This window comes from Catharus ustulatus, chromosome 1 (assembly GCF_009819885.2).
Source record: "Catharus ustulatus isolate bCatUst1 chromosome 1, bCatUst1.pri.v2, whole genome shotgun sequence".
Taxonomy (NCBI): domain Eukaryota; kingdom Metazoa; phylum Chordata; class Aves; order Passeriformes; family Turdidae; genus Catharus; species Catharus ustulatus.
In genome coordinates this window covers 61,692,642-61,714,916 of record NC_046221.1, presented here as the reverse complement: position 1 = coordinate 61,714,916, position 22,275 = coordinate 61,692,642, and the positions used below count along the sequence as shown (strand labels likewise).

Below are 22,275 nucleotides of genomic sequence, written 5' to 3'. Positions count from 1 at the left end.
GTACTACTGTATTTCTTTATATTTTGATATTGCTTTTTTGCTGTTCGACTTCACTAGAAATTAAGAATATTTTATATATGTATTGTTGAACTCAGCCCTTTTTATCAAGGGCACAATGTAACATATATGTAAAAACTAATGCTGTATTCAGTAGAAGGTAGCATTCAAATAGGCAGCTATTACAGAAACTTTACTCTGACATACGAAGTTGCATAATTAGCACCTGATCTTGCTTAAGTTTGACATATGGGTAGCGTCTGTATTATGCTGTTTAGCACAGAACCCAGTGGGATTTGAAATTAAGATGACTGCCCATGAAAGATAAGTGACCCACTACTTTGCTTTCTGCCTCCTGCTCGCTCATGCAGGGGCTTTGGCAGTCCTGTCATGGCCTCTCGCTCTTCTTTGCCAAACCGTGTTTCTTTTGTATTGAGCAGTTAAACTTTCCAAGTCCATTGTCCAAGAACAAATCCGTTCTGTCCCTGTCTTGACAAACCTTTCCTTGCTTTACCAAATGCCTGGTGTACACTTTGAGGAGCTTGAGGAAAGAGAGGGCAAGCATTTGTGATTGTGCCACAATAATGATTTGTCAAGTGAATGTGTGCACTGTTGGGTGACCTCTTGTAAGCTGGGTTATGGGAATATAACTGCACCTGAGTTATCAATGCTGTCTTAGTTCCTGCAAATTACTTTATAGTGTGGAGTTAATAAATTTTTACATTATTATTTACATTTATTTTGCCACAGACCAAGCAGTTTTGTTTTCACACCTCTTCCATGGAAGATTTGAAAGTTCAGTGTACAGGCAGTTCCAGAAGGATGGAACCACCACTCTCTCTAGTTTGATTTACAATCTAATCCCACCGTTCCTTGTTAATGTCACATGCTCAGAAGTGCTGCTTAGTTTGTAATTTTCCATGTCCCTTTTCCTACCTCCTCTTTGTCTTCTCATTTTGCTGCTCTTTTAAAGTTTCTAAAATAGCTGATTTCTGTAATGTACTAAAAAGCAATAGTTTGGGACAAAGCAGAAGGGAATGTTGGATGGGGAGCCAAGAGTAAAGATTATAGGATCATTTTAGAGGTTTTTTTTTACTTCATGTACCATGGGGGCAATATAAGGTACCCATTGAAACCTTTTGACACATTCAGATGGCAGACTGTATTAGCTTTTGCAAGTTCTTCCTAAAATGAAATGTTTTCAACAGAACCTGAAATAAACGCTCAGGACACACAGGTTTTATGCTGAAATGGAGTTGGGTTTTAACTGTACTTACTGTCAATACCAATTACTTGCATTGTTTACAATGAAGAGTCATCTTAGTAGCAGTAGAAATATACCTGAAGGACTCCTTGTAAATATTTGGTGCTTTTTTCTGTCTCTCCCTTAACTTGCTTAATCCGTTGGAGAAAAAATCTTTATGGAAAGACTGGTGGGGAAGGGCAAAAATGTGTATATCCTCTGTGCAGTCCTGGAGCACAAAATTTACTGCTGTTTATCAAACCTATTCTTTTTGTAGAATATTTTCTGTAATTCCAGTAAAGAGGTGTTTCAGACAATTGTACCACTTTTAAGACATCTTTTAAGCAGCTGCAAATGTCCTGGTTGGCTGTCAAAGGTAGCTTCTCAGTTCTATTACATCTTGAATCCTAAAGTACTTGCTAGTTGAAAAACAAGAATTAGAGTTTATTCACAGCTCCTTTTTGTTTTTAAATATGTGGTTTGCATTACTGTGTGTGTAGTTGTTACTTCCAAAAATGTGTCATCATAGCTCTGTTTCATACCCATAAAGCTGTATCAGAACATTGCCTGTAACTTTAGGAAAAACTGAAATTGCTCATAGCAGTTTCTTTTTTGGTGTTTTTCTTGGGGTCTTGATTCATTTTGAATGTGTGAACTTCTGGAGTAAAATCACTTTCAGCTGATCTGGTTAGTACTATGGAAGGCTTTGACTTTCCTTTCAGCAAAGCTTTTGGTACTTTTCAGCTCTTAATTTGAGAATGAGACTAAAAATCTCATTGCTTTATGGTTTTTTATACTTTGCATGAGTGTATGCTCTGCTCCTCCTAAATGAGAAATAAAACAGCTTTGTCACATGAGGACTTTTACTGGCTTTTATAATTAAGTGTTTAAAGATTTGTCAGGCTTTTGATTCTCTTGCTGAATTGAGCAACTTCATCATTTTCGAGGGATGAATCATTTTTCTTTTTCAATGTTAATCATTGTTGCTGGGTTATAGGTCTATTTCAAAGGTAGGTGGTGTGGGTTAAAGCAGTAAGCAGCCCTTCACTGTATCTTATCAGTAAGATTTGGTATTAGCTGGCATTTTCTTCTGAAGTGTTATGTTCTATTTATATTAATCATAAAATCTAATCACGTAAGCTGAAACTATAGTTGTTACTTGGTACATCTGTATCTGTCATGTTCTGAATCAGATTAAAGGTTTTCTTTTGTTCTTTGAACTTCCTTATTTGTTCAGAGTTAATGATAGGCAAAAAAAATTTACAGTAATTTCAGGAATACAAACCGCACCATTTTGACTAAGATTTTGCTCCCAAACCGGAAATGCAGCTAATACTCAGGAGCGGCTAATATGTGAATAATTTTATGACATTTACAACCTCAGAAGTGCCAGCCAGAGTGCCGAGCAGCTGCAAAGCCGGCATTTTGCGATTGTTACAAATTGCTACTCTGTTGCGCCGCGGGTGGAGCCTGGCTTCCTGCAGGCAGCACGGGGGGCGGGGAGAGAGGAGGGAGAGCTCTTTCCTTCGCTCCTCTGCCGCAGCCCGGGGGAGAGACGGGGGGGCCCCGCGCTGCCATCGCCACAGCTCTGGGAGGCGGCGGGGTGCTCCGTCCCCGCCCGCCGCGGGAGCGGGGGGGGGGCTCCGTCCCTGCCTGCCACCACAGGGCAGCGCCGGGCCGTGGTGACTGAGCCCAGTGGCAGTGGCGGCCGACCCCCAGCGGCCCCGCCGAGCGGCAGCACTGAGCTGGGCCACCTGGCCCCGTCGGCAGCCCCGAGCAACCCGAACCTGCACAGCCTGAGCCGAACCAGTAAACCTCGCCCTGCCGCGGTTCTGTTACTATTTGGCAACTTTGTTGCACGCGGGTCCTCACTGAGAATGACAGAGCGGCTTATACTCGGGTGCAACTTATTTATGGACAAAAAACGAAATATTTGCCAACACCCAGAGATGCGGCTTATACTCAGTGCGGCTTGTATTCATGAAATTACTGTATTTGACATCTAAACACCAACTATCTATACCTATTAACTTGTTCAAGTGTCATGAGCTGAAGTCTCACTGCCTCAATGAAAATAGGGTTTGTTTTCCATTTCTTTTGAGAATTGTGGAAGATGAAGATGTAATACTTATATTTTTCAGCAGTTTCGCAATTTAGCCAATAATTAAGCAGGAATCTATGTTTTGGGTGCCTTTCTAGTTAGAGATTTGTCAGAACCATCCCACATCATTTTCATATGCAATGATTTTCCAAATTTGATGTATTTTTAGGATTTGTACATATATTTTATATGACCTTTCAGATAAATGGCATATACATGTGTACAACTAATCCTAGTAATTCTAATATTAAATGGCATTTCTTATTTCAAACAACATTATCATTGTCCAGGATGAAAGAAAAACAAACATGGCAATAACTAGACTACTAGTCTGCCAAAACTGTTCACATAAAGTAGATTTTAAAATACTATCAAACTTCAGTTTGAGAGATGCATCTGTAATACTGAATGTCTATCAGCGTGACTTTAACCTTTGAAAACCTTAACATATTTGGAGTGAGAACATAGTTTTAAACATAAGTCTTTCTGGAAAAGTATTGCTTTTGGAATGAAGGACTGTAATTTTAAGTGGTAGAGACTTGCAGGAAAGAAGTTGTTAGAGCTGTGGATCTGTGCTGTCAATTACTGGCCATTGTCTTCTACCAAAGCTATACAGGCAGGGTCTTCCTGCTATCCCATGCTATCCCATCCTTACTGTAACACTTAAAACACTTGAGACTTTCACTGCATTCTGTACATTCAGAAAAATCCCCATCTTGTGTACTTCACATTCTTCTCTTTGGTTCATTGATGCCTTATCTCTAGCAGTGCTTTTCCTCTCCCTGACCCTTAACTGCATTCCATGATTCTTATTTGCCATGTGTATAATAACTTCTGCTCACAGGAAAAACATTTTTGGACTGATGTAATTTCATTTGACGCAGCAATTCCTGCAGTTTCTACCTGAAACTGCCATCTGGATTTGGGTGCTCTAAACTGGTTTGCAGTTGCTTTTAATGAGCTAAACAAAGAAATTAAAGGTCCATTTATGAATAACCAGATATAAGTGACTTACAGCTTTCTTTTAGCTTTTGGGATTATTCATGTAAAAGCAGCAGATAAACAACATAAAACCTTTTAGTCCATTTTCCATACAGATATTTTCATTCTTGATTAAAGCAGGTGAAGATTAGTGAGAACAAAGAACAGTAGTGAAGCATAATTTATGTGGAGATAAGCTGCTTCTAAGAAAAATTCTTAAATATCAATAGAGAAATGCTCACACATGGCTTATTTCCATGTCTTCTACCGTTCAAAAAATTGAGAGACTGGGGGATCTTCACCTGTGTTTTCTTATGTTTTCATATCTGTCTGAAGGTTGAATGCTAAGTCTGAAGGTTGAATGCTAACTCAAAGAGAATATAACCTTTTGAAGCTCATTAGGGTGGCTTATCATTATGATTTGCTTTTAATGATGGTTTCAGCAGATCCAGACTTGTCACAGCAAACTCATAGGTTTTTAGAGGACTATCAAATCCTGTGGTAACTTTTCAAAAGTAAAGGACAAACAGTTATTTAACAAAATATGCAAGCCTTTTGATAGATTTGTCCTTATTAATTAGCACAATCGGGCAATTGTGTTAAAATGGGGTTTGTACATTCTGTTTCATTCATATTGTATTATTTAGAAATAGACTTTACAGTTACATATGCATCAAGGAATACCTGAAAATACAAGAATTCTTACTAGAGATTTTAATATTCCTTACCCAACTGATTCTATATGTTATAAAATGTATCTGGGAGACAGTATGCAACAGTATTTTACGATAGTATAAATCATCTATCCCTTTAATTACAGAAGACAGCACTCTTTTTATAATAGTTTCTTGTGTGACTATCATGTATGTGATTATATGTATATATATCTTAAGCTAAGCATAGAAAAAATATACTTTATTTGAATAAAATATTGCTAGAATTGTTATAGAGGCTGTGTCGAAGACATTGGTGTTTAATTTAAATTTTGACAGAGCAGGCCAAGGAAACCTGAAGCATATTCTTAATGATTATTGAAGAGTGATCCAATAATTATGAAAGATTACTACAGAGTAGTCTGCTGGAAGATAAACTGACTCCTCCACTCTTTGGCAGGTGGATGACATCTTAGGAGAAGGCAGTGATGAAAGTGATACTGAAAAAAAAAAGCCAGAAGAGGAAGGTGAAAAACCTCAGACAAGTGCAACAGAGACTCTAGGGAGGAAGGCAGATCAGAGACCTGGATCATCATCATCATCATCAAGTGAAAGAAGTTTAACAGGCAGTTTACCCAGGTATGAATTTTTCAAATCTAAGAAGTGTTAATGATGTTTCATTGTGTTTGTGCTATTCAGCATGCTTTCTTACTATCTGATATTTGCAATATGATGTTAAACTATGTGTAGGCAACTTTTTCTTGTAAGTCTGTGAAGTTGTCATGCTTATCTCTGCAATGTTTTGGGATTTATTTAAGAGAGTAGTCTTAGTAAATGTCATGTTGAGATCGAGATTATCACCTGTTCAGAAAGGACTGAAGGCAACTGAATGCACTTCTTTCAAAGTTGATGCAGTCCTGTGTTAGATATAGAACCATGTCCTCTGCAGTGTCACTTTAAGTAAAATAAAGCATGGTTTGGAAAACTGTGCTTTTTTTGTCCTGAATTTTTGAGATGATTTTATGTTGGTCATTTGTAACAATGAAGTTGTTGGGATGCTTTTCCACTTAGAAAGAAATTTAAACTTGCTAGTCTCTTCTTCAAAACTGATTTTAGTGTCCCAGCACTAACTGTTGGATGACTATCAACCAAGTTGCTAGTATAGTAGAACTTAATAAACTAAGTGCTTATGTTAAATATGGTAATGAATGGTTCTCAGTTTGCAGCCTGTTAGTAGTTTTTAAGCTTAACAATTTAGAGCAAGCAATATAAGACTTTAATTTAGAATTGGATAGGTCATCATCCTATACTTCAGGATATATAAATACAGTAATTTCATGATTACAAGCTGCACCGTTTTGACCAAAATTTTGCTCCCACACCGGAAATGCGGCTTACACTCAGGAGCGGCTAATATGTGAATAATTTTCTGACATTTCCAACCCCGGAAGTGAAAACAAAGTAAGTACAAACTGCTAAGTCGAGCACCTGCCAGTAAAACCTGGCATTAACACAATTGTTACAAATTGGTTACTGTGGTGGGTGGAGCTGGGCTCTGTGCAGGCAGCAAGGGGTGGGGGAGAGGCGGGGGAACTCCCTCCTGCTGGCCCCGCGACTCAGGGGGAGGCAGGGGCTCCTGTCCCCATGTGCTGTGGGAGCGGGGGGCTCCATCCCCGCCTTCCACCACCACCACCGTGGGTGCCGGCGGGCTCCATGCCTCCCTGCCACTGCGGCGCAGGGCCGAGGCGAGCGAGCCCAGCGGCGGCAGCCGACCCCGAGCCGAGCAGCAGCACCGAACTGGGCCACCTGGTCCCGTCGGCAGCCCCAAGCCCTCACGGCCAGCCGAGCCAGTAAACCCCGCCATCCCGCGATTCTGTTACTATTTGGCAACTTTGTTGCATGCGGGTCCTCGCTGCGAACGACAGAGCAGCTTATAATTGGGTGCGGCTTGTGTATGGACAAAGAACAAAATGTTTACCAACACCTGGCGGTGCGGTTTATAGTCAGTGTGGCTTGTAATCGTGAAATTACTGTACTGGATAAGATAATACAAGTAAGTAGGTCTTAAGCAACTGGCTTACATTATTTTTATGTTCTGACCTTTGTTCTAGCACACAAAGGTGGTGTGACAGAAACTGAAAAAATTGCCACAGAATGTGATCTATAAATGTTTATGGAGAGATTTTGATTGGGGTAATAATGTTACTGTGTGTTGGGTTTATTGGAGAAAGAGCTACAGGGGAAGTTTGCATGGTTTTGGTTTAACTTATCATGGGTATTTCTTTTAGTTTATCATGGGTATTTCTAGTCATTGAACTTCTTCAGAAAAAGGTCTGAAAGTTATGAGAATTCGATTTCTCACAAATGGATAGTTAAAAATTTTCTCCTAATTGAAGTTTGGAAGAAGAAAGGCATGCAAATGATGAATGTTTTAGAACACAGCTTGAAGTAGCAAGGCATGGTGGTGGCATGTCACTGTTCAGGCATCCTAACACTGTGATGTTTTGTATGAAGACATACCAGTTTCTGGAAACCAAAAGGAAGAAAGAGTCACATTAAGGAATATTGCTAAATACTATTCCACAAGTATGGTGTGAAAAGATAGAGCAAGTGCACTTGTAATTAAGTTTTATTCTACGTACAGGAAGGTTTGGCAATTCTCCTTCACTCAGAAACTATATAGATATAGTAGTGCTCTTGCTGGGATAAAGTCCTTGAGCAGCTTCTTAAGTAACTTCTATTTTCAGCCTCTTCACCTTTGAAGAGTTTCCTTGTCAGTTTGCTAAATTGCATTCAGGTTTGAGCTTGAATGGCACACTGGAAAACATACTCACAAAGTGCTGGTTCAGATGCTGACCCAGTGTCTACTAGGCAGGAAATTCTGCTAGATAAGAAAGGAACCCATCATTCCAATTACATTTTAAGTTTGAAGCTTTAAATTGATGTTTTCATGTTCATTCAGTGTTGTATGTGCTAAAGGGATACTGTGTAAGAGGGGTAGTGTAAAAGCAGTTTCTGAAGAACAGAAGATGAACAAGAAACAGTCCAGATATGATCCACTACTCCTATAATCTGGCTCAGCTCATTCCTGTTAGAGATGAGACCTACAGAGACGGTAGAGAGGTTTCTGCTTCTCCTCAACACCTTTCCAGCAGTTACTGACACTGGAGCTATAGCTCTCACAAAAAAAATCTAGTGCTTACATTTAATATTAGTCTTCAGTCTTGAAACTTACAGAATACCTTAATTTCTGTGATTGGTGCCACTTCTGAAATTCTCAAGCATGGAGAAAAAAAAAAATCTTCACGAAAACTGATGGCTCCTATTGGAGGGGAAATGCAGCCTTTCTCCTAGATCCATTGCTAACTTATAATCAAGGAAAATTAAACTCAGGGCCTCAGAAATCCCTCAACTATCTTTTCTGTGCCCATTTGCTAGAATTTTGAAAGGAACACTGATATTTTGATTCCTAAGTGGTTTTTTCAAGTATAATAGTACAGTAATTTCACGAATACAAGCCGCACCAATTTAACTAAGATTTTGCTCCTAAACTGGTAATGCGGCTAATACTCAGGAGCGGCTAATATGTGAGTAATTTTATGACATTTACAACCTCAGAAGTGCCAGCCAGAGTGCAGAGCTGAGCTGCTGCAAAGTCGGCATTTTGCGATTGTTACAAATTGCTACTCTGTTGCACCGCGGGTGGAGCCTGGCTGCCTGCAGGCAGCACGGGGGGCGGGGAGAGAGGCGGGAGAGCTCTTTCCTTCGCTCCTCTGCCGCAGCCCGGGGGAGAGACGGGGGGGCCCCGCGCTGCCATTGCCACAGCTCTGGGAGGCGGCAGGGGACCCGGGCCGCCGCGGCTTGGAGAGGCGACGGGGGACCCGGGCTGCCCCTGCCGCGGCTCTGGGAGGCGGCGGGGGACCCGGGCCGCCACTACTGTGGCTCGGGGCGGCGGCGGGGGGCTCCGTCCCCACCCGCCACCACGGGAGCGTGGGGGGCTCCGTCCCTGCCTGCCACCACAGGGCAGCACCGGGCCGTGGTGACCGAGCCCAGTGGCAGTGGCGGCTGGCCCCCAGTGGCCCCGCCAAGCGGCCCCACTAAGCTGGGCCCCCTGGCCCCGTCAGCAACCCCTAGCGGGCCGAGCCTGCACAGCCTTAGCTGAGCCAGTAAACTCTGTCCTACCGCTGTTCTGTTACTGTTTGGCAACTTTGTTGCACGCGGGTCCTCGCTGCGAACGACAGAGCGGCTTATATTCAGGTGCGGCTTATTTATGGACAAAAAACGAAATATTTGCCAACACCCAGAGATGCAGCTTATACTCAGTGCGGCTTGTATTCGTGAATTTACTGTACTTCCTTACCACAGCCATTCTTCTAGAAAACAGAAATTACAGTCTTTCTTTCTTTCTTTCTTTCTTTCTTTCTTAGTGACACAAAAGACTGCTGCAAACTCCAGTGCCAAATTTTGTTGGTGACATCCTTTATCTCAGTTGAAAGTATATTCATTGTCACTGTAACTTTATTCCTGTTCCCAGTCTTGAGACACTTTACTTTGAGAATGCTGGGACTTAAGTCTTTTACAGCTCAGTGCTTCCCAAGCTGTCAGACTCAGATTTGTTATAGTCTGGGATATTTTTCAAAAACAATTGCAGTGACAAACCATTCAAAACATATTAAAGAATTATCTGGTATGTGGTCAAAGTCTTCTTGAAAGTACCCTTAATAGCCAGCAGCACATCTCAAATATGGCTGACAAAATAATTGTAGAAATTCAATCATTTTGCCAAAGAATGATGCTTCCTCTGTTTTCTTACCCAAGCAAGTCTTTGCATTGTTTCACTAGTAAAGTTGCAATGTTATTACACAGAACAGTCTTCCAAAATTCCTTTCTAGATCATGTGAGTATGCTGTTGATTTGATTTTTACAGTATAGAAGGGCTGAAGATCTAAATTTAGAAATATTGGTGATTTAAAGTCATCATTTCCTGCCTCCTGGATCATTTGTTGCATTAGCATAGCTCACTTAATCATCAAGCAGTCTGTCTGTTAAAGAACTTCTGTGTAAGGTCACCCTAGGAAAAAATATATTGTGTGAAGTTAATTTTAAGAACTAAATCTTTCATTATCTCCTTTCCTTTAGAATAGATTTTATTTAAGGGGACACTCAGTTATACCTATAACTGGGAAAGGAAAGGAGATCAGAAATTTCTGTATATGGTCAGTGCTTGGATGTTCAGGAAAACATTAACTCTGGAGTGAACAAATCCTAAAGTAAACAATTGCTTACATTTGCAGGTAATTGCAAAATGTTGTGTGTCTCAAGAAAATTGAAATTTTACTCTCCTTGATAGAGCTTCTCCCACATCATTATTTCAAACTTGTAATCTGAATTCTGCGATGCGTGGTTATTCTAAAGTACTTCACATTTCTGGAGCCATTAGAGTTTTGTCATGCGCAATAGTTAGGTCCTTCTAAAAATCTCTTGTTCAGACTCCCTCAGTAAGAACCAGAGTTCATTATTGGAATTGGCCACAGCTAGAGATCAGTTCATTTCTAAAGCTGCACTGTGGTTTTGGCTGTGGGCCTGCCATGTCAGTGGCCATGGGATTACAGAGGAACGTGTCTCATTTTAAAGACTGTTCTCTCAAAGCTTATTCCATCTACCTTCGTGTTGCAGAGGCATCACTTCAGTTAAACGTTGGTGAATGAGCTTAAATCTTGCAGCTTGTTCAGGGGATTTAAGATCTCTGCATAGAATTAAGATTGCTGGAAATCTAAAGGAAGCAAATGTGGCCCTTTTATTGATTTTGGCAGTGAGATAATGAATCCCAAATCAATGGAAGTATGTTTGATAGGAGCAGCAACTCATTGTTCCTTGATGAAATTTGGTAAGTAAATACTGTTTTCCTACTTGAGTGCATTTAATGCATTTTAATGAGCGTCTCACTCTATTTTAGAGAGATCCAATATGTCTCCTTAACAAAGCAGGAAACCCACTCAGCCTTTAAAGAGAATGTATAATCACTGAGTAGGGGAAAAAACAGACCTAAACTCTGCAAAATTAGAGATCCTTGACAGGCAACCACCTCCTCTCCCAGTTGTGGGAAAGGCTGATTTGCTTTAAGAATTTGCAGTGATAGGTGGCATTTGTCAGTTTGAAGGTGCTTCCCTGGAAATTCTTTTCTTAGGGTGAAGCAAGTTAAGGAAGCTCAACATAGATGATGTGATGGCTCCAATTTTATGGATTATTACACTTAAGAAGTTTCAAATTGTTTGAGTCTGTTTCACAGAGAACAGCCCAAATTTGTCTCCCATGGTTAATGTCCTGTAAGTTCAGTCTAATTCAGCGTTCTAAATTAAACATCTGGGAGAAGAAAGCATCCATCAGGTAATAAGACAATGTGATGAATATTTTTTTACGTAACCAAATTCTGACTGGTTTTTTGCAAGTTGCAAGGTGGTACTTGTACTTGTAATTTCACGATTATAAGCCGCATCATTTTGACTAAAATTTTGGTCCAAACCCAGAAGTGCGGCTTATAATCAGGTGCGGCTTATATATGGACAAAGAACAAAAAGCTGCTGTTTTAGTTTGGAGGACAGGTGTCTGCTGAGAAAGGCAGGAGCTTCTCTTTGAAATGGAGAATGTAAACCCCCTCCCTCCAAATTATTATAATTTTGAAATCAAGGGGCTTTCAGGCAAAAATATGGTAATTAGAAATAACAGTTCTTTACTAGGGCAATTAAAATAGAAATACAGTACTACAAAGAAACAACTCCAAATCCTGACAAAGTCAGAGTACAGCCTGACACCCCCGTCAGGCAGGGTGTTGGTAGCAGTCCCATTAAATGGTGGCTGCATCCTCCTGCAGGGACAGATGTGATTCAGTTGAAGCAGTGCTCATGCAGAAGGTGCATTTTCCCTCTGGAGGTCCAGTGGTGATGTGGAGAAATCCGGTTTTCCTCTGGAGTCCAGTGGAGAAAGGGGCTCCCTTAGTGTCCCAAAACCTCTGTTTTTATCTTGGTAAGAAATGTTGGGTTCTTCCCCCTGGCTGGAGCAACTTCCAATGGGATGAAGTAATTTTATCAGTCACACAGTGGAACTCAATGGGCCATTAGCAGAAAATGACTCCCGGAAGGAAGGATGGGTTATGAAAAGATAAAGAACAATGCCCCACCTGGCTTCAGTACAACACCTGGATTGGCCAACATGTTCCAAGTCTATATAGTACTCTTGTGATGAGTTTAAATGGCTATTCAGAGGAGCGTTTTGAAACATCAAGAGCTGAAACTTTCACCAACTTCATTTTTCCCAAAACTATTGATTGCATTCAACCTGCAAAGTAGAATTTTTTCTTGATTTCTTCTGGTACATTTTTTTCCTTGGCATAATAATTGTTCTCATAGTTTCTGCAAGCCGAGAGTGTGTTTAAATGACTGAATTTCCTTACATTTCTAACAGTTGGGAAGTAAACAGACTCTTTGATGTAGTCCACATAAGCAATTAAAAAATTGCTGCAGTTTCAGTGAGGGTTTTTTCCCAGAAGCAATGGTGAAACACTCCAGACTGAAATCCAGGATCAGCCTCTAAAGAGCAGTGCTTCTGTTGGCAGCACATCTTGCTGTTTTTACATGAGCCGGCTGTTCTGCAAAATTTTAATGTCATTCCTGTTTGGAAGTGATTTTGATGAAGACTCTAAAATGGAAGAGGATTCTGGGCATGCAAAGAGAAATTTGCTTCTGTACTTATATATTAAAAATAACTTTTCATATAGGAATGTTTTTATTTGAAAGATCTCTTGTTCCTGTTTTCTGTTTTTTCTTGTTACCCAAAATTTCCACATGAGAAAGTCAATATTGAGGTAATAACAGCTTTTTGCAGCCATTTTAATTAACTTTTTTTTTCTCCAAAGGAGACTTTTTTCAAGTATGTGTCGTCCCAAGTACTACACCTTCTGCTGCATTGAATCAACAACTTTCAGTTTGCCAGCTAGAAAATTGTAGATCCAGGTTCTAGAGGATTGAATAAATGGAAACAAATGCTGTATCTCAGTTGATAGTTAATGTATCAAGGGTGGGCCTTTTTCAGGTCCTCTTGGCTCCTGGTTTACCAGACAATTTGGACAAATTTTAAGAGAAAGGAATTAGGAAATGTTACTGGAAATGTTACTATTGAAACTGCATCTACATGCCATCATATTTTTGTTTATCACCCCAGCAGTTATCTTTAAATACCATTTTTTAAAATATGCCAATTATATCACTTGGCTGTAAACACACTTCTAAAAAAAGTCATTCTTATACTGTGGCCTCACAAATATTATATATATTGAGTAGTGTTTCATTTGCAGGTGAAGTAACATAGTTTGGTAAAAGATCTTTCTTTTGAAAGGAGTATTTGAAGACTTTTACAATAGAGAGAATACAAGCATTCAGATGGCTATGACAGTGCAAGCCCTGTAACAGTGCCAGTAGAAGACAGAGATTTTTCTTCTCACTAATGAGATTAAGCATCATTGTGTTTTCTTATAAAATGCTGAGTTACTCTGTAATTAATTAAAACTATTACAGAAAATAGATTTTAAGCTCTCTTGATAAGAGAAACTGCTTGCATTTTTTTTCTTCTTGTTAGAGCAAGATGGGGATCCAGCATGACTTCTGGCCTGAGGAAGCTGTCACCTGTAGTCAATGCTCGCCTGTGTGTTTTCTTAGAGTGAAGGGCAGAGCAGAGAGTCGGGTTTTTTCCACCATGTGAAATTATTTTTTAAGAGGAAAACTACTTTTTATGTCTGCAGCAACCAGAAGAATTGTGAGGCCTGTTGGTTACTTGTGGCTCAAAAAGCAAGTTACTATGCTGGCCACTTGCTCCTTGTCAGTGTCTCCCCATATGAGAAAGTTACCAGTCATCTTATGTTCAAGAGCAGAATTGTTGTGGGCAAGTCACCTAGTCAGGTGAGAGGAAAGGAGTGCTTCCTGTGGAGAGGGATTGCAGAATTCTGCTTTCTTCTTTCTTTTTCAGCTTAATATGCCAGGATTTTTCTACTGGTAAGATACCTACCTTCTAAAAAAGCTGTGAAACAGTTTATCTGGGTCTTAACACTTGCTCTCCAGTGAGGTTTACCAGGCTCACTAAACAGGGTTAACAGTATGAAGGATCCCTAACTCCTTAGGTGCCTTCCAGCTGGTCAGACAGTGTTTAGACTTTAGCTATTTATGGGGTACTGTTCACTTCTGTTTAAAGTTTGCTTTTGTTCTAGGGGTTTTTTCTTCTCTGAGCAGAAAGGAGTACAATGAACACACAGATTTGGTCAAAGTCACAAGGGATTCTCTCTTTAGGTCTACATTTCAGGTCATTTAAGATTTTAAATATGTTCCATTGTGTTTCAAAGTTACTTCACTTAATATTTACTTACTTAACATTTCAAGGAATCTTTTTGAATTTAAGATTGAATCATCTGATTCTTTTATACCCAATATTTGAAATAATGTCATTTACAAAATGGCAGTAACATTCTGCTTGCTTACTGTGTCTGAACTGGCTAATATGTCTTTCTTGGATGCATTGCAGGAGTTTGCTCAGATGTATGTTGTTGGGTGCTTCTTAAATAGCTTTTTACATAGGATTCAGAATTTCATTACCGTGAAAGGATTATACCAAAATTGCTCTGCTTTGTTCTGTATAATCTTCCTAGGAAGTCTTTACTTGATGGAAAGGTCTCTGTAGGTTTCTCTATGCTAAAAATGGAATTTTCAAGTTTTTTCTCAATATTAAATTTGGTTGAGTCTCCATTCTGATATAATGAATGCCCTGTAAAGCTAGAGCTTATGTTTTTTCCGCCCTCTCCAAAGCTTTGAGCATGTTAAGCCTGGAAGACCAACTTTAAATCATACGGAAATAATTGGGTTGAAAAATGCATTCATGAGAGTTCTTTCATGTTTTTGTGGCCTTGATGTCAGGAGAAGGTGAAGATGTAGAGGGATATTCTACACCCTTGTAAATCCAGTAGGATAGAAAGATGCTGGAAATTAATCGTAGGTAGGTGTATTCTAAGGAGTATAAATGTGTGGTGCTATTTTCAATACACGATTTTATTTTATAGTAGAGAGGAGAAAAATGGCTGACATGCCCAGCTAAATTGATAGTTTAGGAAAATATTACATTTCTATTTAAAACAAAAAATAATTAATTTCTACAAAAGGGTATCTGGGAGATCTGTTGCAAGAGGGAATGCTGTTAGAAAGGGAGGTTGACACTGCTTTTTGGAAAAATTGAATGGAGTTCTCAAATACATGTAAAAAAACCTTGGAATTGGTGAAAAATATTTTTATTCTTCATTTGGTATTCTGCACTGTGGACTGTTCCCATGTGGGATTTTTGAGATAAAATCTGTATCAATTTGTTAGGTTTTTAATGAGAAGTTAATCTTTCCATTGCTATCTTAAACATCCACGTCTGGTCTGTGTGTCCTTCACTTTTAGATTTTGTGTTTAGTTTTCTTCTGCTGTGGTAGAGGACCTTTTTATTTTATTCTTCATTTAAATAAATTGAGCTTTATGATCTCATATAGAAAAATTAATGTGGACAGGTCTAAAAGCTTTTAAATCATCAAGTATCGTTTGAACTACTCTAGCTGCTCAGGAAACAATTAGCAAAAGCACAAAATAAATTGATATATTATTTATTTCAGGTTTCCTCAGGGTTAAATCAGAGAGCAAACTGTAGGACATTTATTGGCAAATGTTTGAAAGCAGTTGTGAGAAATTAAGGCGTTTCTGTACGCAAAGTAAGTACTCAGCCAAGGAGCAAATGGTAGTGAGGGTGCCCTTGGTTCTTGGAGGTTGTGTAACTCCATTAGTGTTTTAACCCAGGTGAGGAGTGTGCTTTTGAAGCAATGCTTTGGCGTGGCTCCCAAAGGGATCTCAGGACTCTTATTTCCTTTAGGTCAATGTAAGCTGGGGTTTCACTCCAAGAGCTTGCTGTGGGCCAGCCACTAATGCACCTTCAATCCAGAGAATGAACTGAGAGCTCAGATTAAAACCCTATTTCTGCCTTAATCAACTGTAAGACCCACTTGTATGAATGCCAAATGTACTGTCTCAGTGCATACAGTGTCAACAGGACAAAAGTAATAAAGTCACTGGAATTATTCTGTTTAAACTTTTATATGCTTACAGAGTTGGATTCCTTTTTTTAATCTCTTTTGATATTCATATATCTAGACAGTGAACACAATTTAGCAGTTATTTCTTGATCATTTAAATGTTGGGACATCGCAGTACGCTATTTTAAATTTTCAAGTGGTTAAATTACTGTAAGCATGACACTGATAAATGGTAAAAAGAGCTGTATAAGCAAATGAATACATGGCTCAGTTTCTATATGAAAGCACTTAAGTAGATGAGTCATTCATATCTTCAAGCTTGTTAATGATTTTAATGGCCCAAAGTTTCAAGCTCTTACCGAAAATATGCCTACTACAGCTTCATTTAAGTTTCAGACTAAATAGCAGTTGTGTTTCTGGCTGCTGCTTAGTCTTGTTGGTAAACAGTGCGCATCCAGTTGTCAAGAAAAGTACTTGAGAAAAGGAATTTGAATACTCAGTATATAGGGGAAAGATGTCATTGCAGTTTTGCCTCCAGTTTTTTTCAGAGAAGTCTTCTCTGCAATTTTACAGTTAGTTTTACTCCCATAATGTTGTCTGTAATACTCTACTGTCATCCAGTTACACTGAAAAATTACAATTTGTGTTGGAAGGTCTTCTCTTGGCTACATATATAAATTGCATTTGCAACCTGCAAGACTTAGAAGTGAAAAGCTGAAATAATTAAAAGTCCTTTCCTCTGCTTAGGATACTTACCTAGGAAAGCAAGCAGGCCAACAGCTTAATTATCTGTAATGCATACAAACATTTTCTTACACACTCAGGGAAGAGCCTAACAGGCAATTTGTACCATCTTCAGCTTTAGATACATGAGCTGCCGCTGCATTGAGAAAATCAGAAAATTGTATATGATTCATGCATTCACTCTGTTCTCAGTAGAGTCTTAGTCATTAATTACCATAATCTTAGTGTTTTCAATGGTCATGTGGTGTCTTCTTGCTTGAAACTGTGTTTTATCCACATACAGAAATGTAGGCACAAAATCAGATACATTCAGATGAACTGAAGAAAGTTGTAGAAACCAAGCCTCTGGGATTCTATTGTTTTTTTCCGGAAACCTTGAGTAGCCCCTGAGAATTTTTGCGGAATTTTGCAAGGAACCCTCTTCCCAAATTCATAATGAGAAAGATGACGTTGTGCGAGCTCTTCCAGCCACAGAAAACTGTTCCTATGTTCTGTTTTTTCCACTGTTTTCTTGTTGTCCAGGGAGAAGGAATTCAGATTTTCAGCAGATTTGCAGAGATAGATCACTTAATATCTTGTCTTTATAATGTATAGCCTGGGTTTGTTTGGCTGTGGTCCTTTTTTCTCTGAGAGCTAATGGATCAGTATGTAAAACTGGAGAATGCAATGATTGATTATCACTACCACAGCTGCACCTGGGAAGCAGTTGATTGGGTTTGAAGCAACAGAGAATGAAAATTACGGGAAAAGTAGATCTCATTATAGCAAGTCTGCTCATCTGTGTGTCCTAGTGCTGTGGTGGTAGAGGCAGGACCAGCATGCTGCTGGGATTTTTCTAGAAGTTTTGGAATATATTTGGGTGAAAGATGGGGAGAACAGGCAAGAGTAATGAAGTGCTGGACGTCTCCTCAAGTTCTTCTGGCCCTCAGATGGATGCCCAGGTGCTCAGCACTGGTAGCTGCTTCCATAACAAAGATGAATAATTTCGTATCTCTGCAAGCATCATCTAGCATTGTTCTGCATCAGGTTTTTCACAGGATCATAAAGTTTCCAGTGTTTGATGACTTCTCTGGTGTTTGAGAAGCCTGAAATACTTGTGTAAGACAGGAGTTCTCAAAAGAGCTGGAGAGGCAAGGAGATGTTTTTAGTATCTCCAAGGATAAAGCCTCAACAGCCTCTCTGGATAACCCATGCCAGTGCTTAATCACTATCACAGCGAGAAACTGTTCCCTGATGTTTAGAGGGAGCGTTTATATTTCAGTTTGTGCCTGGTTTCTCTTTCACTGGACACCACTGAGAAGAACCTGGCTTCATTTTCTTTACACTATCCATTCAGGATTTTGTACATGTTCATTAGATCTATACTCCACTCCTACAGCAAGTGTGTCTGAGGATCTTGAGACACAGAGCCAAAGGCCTTAGTGAAGTATTCTCTGCTTTTCCCTCATTTACCAAGCCAGTCATTTCATTGTAGGAGTGTATCAGGTTGGTCAGTCAGTTTCCCCTTGATGAACCCATATTTAGCACTACTGATCACCTTGTCTTTCACATGACTAGCAATGGTTTCCTGGATCAGTTGTTCTTTCAGCCTTCCCAGAGGCTGAAGTGAGGCTGACCTTCCCTCAGTCCAGCTCATTTTAAAGGTAGGAGTGACATTTGCATTGCTCCAATCATCAGGCACATCTCTGAACCACCATAATCTCTAAAGATTGAGAGTGGCCTCACAATGACATCACCCATCTCCCTTGGCACACGTGGGTGTGTGTGTCTCATCAGGAACCATGGAGTCAGGTGCGACCCATTTGCTTAGGTGTCCTTCCCAGTGCTGATCCTCTTCCTTGCTGGAGTCTTTCACCATCTTCTCTGGCCCCTGAAGATTTATCTTGCTAGTAAAGAAAGACTGAGTCAAAGGAGGCACTATTACCTCAGCCTTTTCCATGTCCATGTCACCGGATTCCTTGCCCTGTTCAGCAGCAGGCTCTGATTTTTCCATTTCACACTTATGGTACAAGACCTTCCTGTTGTCTTTGACAACATCAGCATCTCATGGTCATTGCAGCTAAGGCTGGCTTCAGCCTTCCCACCCCCAAGCCTCTGCCTCATTCATACCTGAGATCCAGCAGAGCAGCTATCCTCACTGGCTTCCCTGTTGCTTGGGATCAGCACTGTGCAGTGCTGTGACAGGAAGGCTGAGGCCATACTGTGCACTGAAGGAGTAGAGAACCATGGAGTAAATATCTGAGCAATATAACTGAGTGCTGGATACATACCAATGGACACTGAAATGCTGGAGCTGAGTTTGTACAAATTCAGGTCCAGCACCTCCAAGCAGCACAACTTCCTGACCAGCAAGTTCTTTTGAATAGCTTATGAACCCACCAGAACTGACTACATATAGGATGTTTCCAGTGTGCTATCTCTGAAGGGCTTCTTTTGAGTGTGTTTACCATTATTCTGCTGCTTTCACACCCATATGGGAACATTCTGTTGAGTTGTAGTACATAAATCTGGGTCTTGCAAAGGTCTAGCTTCTATCAGTGTGTCTAAATTTTTTTGCTTGCGGTCTCTTGCAATGTGCTCATGTTGCACCTGATAATGCTCAAATAATGTGAGTTTTCTGTTGTCAGGAATAACCCCATTTATCCTGTGATACTGATCTGATCTTTGTGTATCTCACTGGGACGAAAGAGAGGGAAATGATCCTCCCCACAAAGTCGTGTTGCCCCTGTTTTGTACAGGTGTAAAACCTAAGGAGTATTTTTTGTAAGGATAGTTTTCTGTAAAAATATTTGATACATAGCCTGTTATTAAAAGCTGTTCCAAATAAAAATCACTTTCTCTAGATACTATGGACACTTTGCATCAAAGTATGGAAGAAAGAAGGAGAAATGCTGTGTTCTCCTCAGTAGAAAGGCTCACATTCCCAAAGAGCTCAGCAACAATGACAAACTTTTATAAGCCTTGGAAGTTTTCTTTCACTGTACCAATTAAAGCAGCTTTGAAAATTGCTGTCACCTCCTGCAAAGTTTTAGCATTGCTAAATCTTATATTAAAAATAACCCCTCAAACTGTTCTCATTGCCTATGTTTGTGAAGTTCTTCTTCCAGCTCTTCATGGATTTAACCTCCTTTACTGTTCGTAAAGGGAAATATATGAGCTTTAAGGTGATGCTGGAGCTTTGAGCACAGATATAAGATGAATATTAGAGTGTAATAGCTATGACATTTACATTGCTTATCCCAGGAACATCTTTTTTTCCAGCAAAACACTCCGCAGTTCTTGTATGCGGGGGAACCCTTCTCCATCTCATCTCTTTTCAACTTTTACCGATTTTTCTTGTGAGGATGATGGAGAATTTTAATTAAGGAAGGTAGAAATTTTAGGGAAACTAATAGAAGTGATGTAAAGTGTCAGGGATGATGTCTTGATGTAAGGAACTGGATAGTTCTGGGGGATCAGAGGAAAAATAACCCAGCAAAATCAAATCCTAAAAACAATAGAGACAGAAATCTGCTCTCATAAAACAAAATTAGGTGTTTTGGATGTAAAGCACCACATACGTTATGGTACAAGGTATTTGTGGTACCAAGTCATCACTGGAGTTTCTTGATGCTGTGGTACACCCTTTCTGTGACTGGTAAAACCCTTGCAGGGGTAATGGGATGACTGCATTTTATTTTAGGTATGTCGTTCAGTGGCACCCAGTCTGAAGGAAGAGAAGTTTCTGAATCACGCTATTTGAATGTCTTAAGAGTTTAGGTAGAGGAGTGCCTGTCTTAGATATTCTGTCAGTTACTCCTGCTGGTAGTGTTTTACAGCTCTATAATTGGTTAGACTTCCCATTATCTAAAGCCACTCTTCTAAATGAATATGCCATAGTATCTTTCTATAAATAAAAACGTGAATGAATAATTCCCATGGGCTGGCTGAGGCTTTTATACTCCCTTGAATGCTTATTCAACATCATCTCTTCTCTCATCACTCTCTTAAACATCATCTGTCTTCTTCTTTTCCTTAGGCTTAAGAAAGTTGTCATCTGTTTCCGTTACATAAAAGCTTTTAAATAATCTTAAGGTTTCTAGAAGGCAATTGATAAAACCCTATCTTGATTTTAAAAGGAGACTGTCAAGTCTATTACACACTTCAGATGGCTTCCTTTCAGAAATCAAAGTTCTTACTGCATATGTGTATATTTATGTATATCTTGATTGTCATTCCTATCTGGGGATCATAAAATATGGTAAGACAGAGATTGAAACTCATAATTTCTTGGGCAGCAGGGACAAAAAGCTGTGTTCCACTAGCAAAAAAAATCCAAATTACAATCTCTGTAAGAAGAAATTTTATGTGATTGCTGTCTTGTATATGTGTTGAAGATAAAGCATTTTAAAAGCAATAGTTTTCATACTGAAAGTTACATATGTTGATATAAAGCGATCAGCTTTTAATGATATAAATAGTCGTAGCTTTTTGCCTTAGACAATTATTTATAAAAATTGAAAAGGGGATGGAAATGGACAATTCTCCCCAAAACCTAGGCATCAGTTCTGAGGGATAAGCCTGTGTGCAATGGAAAGATCTCTGCAGTTCAGCCTGGGTAGTTTTGCCCTGAAGACTCATCAGTGAATCTTATAGGAAAATTACTGTGTATTCTTATTAAAACACATTTCATTTGCTTATCTGGAATATAGTGTTGTATATTTTTTGTGTGCCTATCTAATGCTTTAGAAAAATATTATGAAAATTATTAAAATCAGGAGATTTAAGAAAGATATGGGGTGTGATTAAGCAAGCTTTGTGCTTGCAACTCCATTTGGGAAACATGCATTGCTTTTGTTTTCTTTACTCTCATTCTTGATGGTGGCATTTAACAGCTTAAACAACAGTGTTGACAGCCTGTAGCCTTAGGTTTCTTTAAAAGTTGTGTGATTCTGTGAGGGAAATTAAAGGTATAAGTAATCCTTCATAGATTCCTCACAGAATACTTAAAAGAGATTACCTTTCCCTATTGCACATTTGTGCCTACTGAAGAATAACATCATGTTTCAGATGAAGTTACTTAGGATTTATTTGACAAATGGGAAAAATGTGTTGATTTCCCTAATCTTCAAAAGCAAAGCAGCAAAAAGAGTCACTAGAGAGGAACCAATGTGAGAAAGCACTGATAAATTCAAAGTATATTTTATTTTTTCCCCCTTAAGCTATCTCAGGTTTTTCCAAACAGTTTTAAAGGAAGAAATATGTTTTTAAATGAAAATAAGAAGGTAATGTTGCAGATGCAAAACTACCACACACATGGAGCTAACTACTACTCGTATTTGTACATTTTTCTCCTTCACATAAGCATACTCTTAATCCTGTGGGAAGCAGGAAACTTATAAGCTAGTTTTCAGAGAGATACAAACATCAGAACTGCATAGTGCTTTTTCTCTCAAATCCCCTTTTGTTTAAAAAA

The 22,275-nt window shown here is 39.4% G+C and overlaps 1 protein-coding gene across 1 annotated transcript in view; it reads left to right on the top strand.

Annotated features, from left to right (window-relative positions):
• CTDP1 (CTD phosphatase subunit 1) overlaps window positions 1-22,275 on the top strand; it is a 110,362-nt gene that overhangs the window by 72,590 nt on the left and 15,497 nt on the right. Inside the window, exon 12 of the mRNA XM_033069683.2 lies at window positions 5,436-5,614. Coding sequence (XP_032925574.1) covers window positions 5,436-5,614 — 179 coding nt within the window. The remainder of the gene's footprint in view (window positions 1-5,435; window positions 5,615-22,275) is intronic.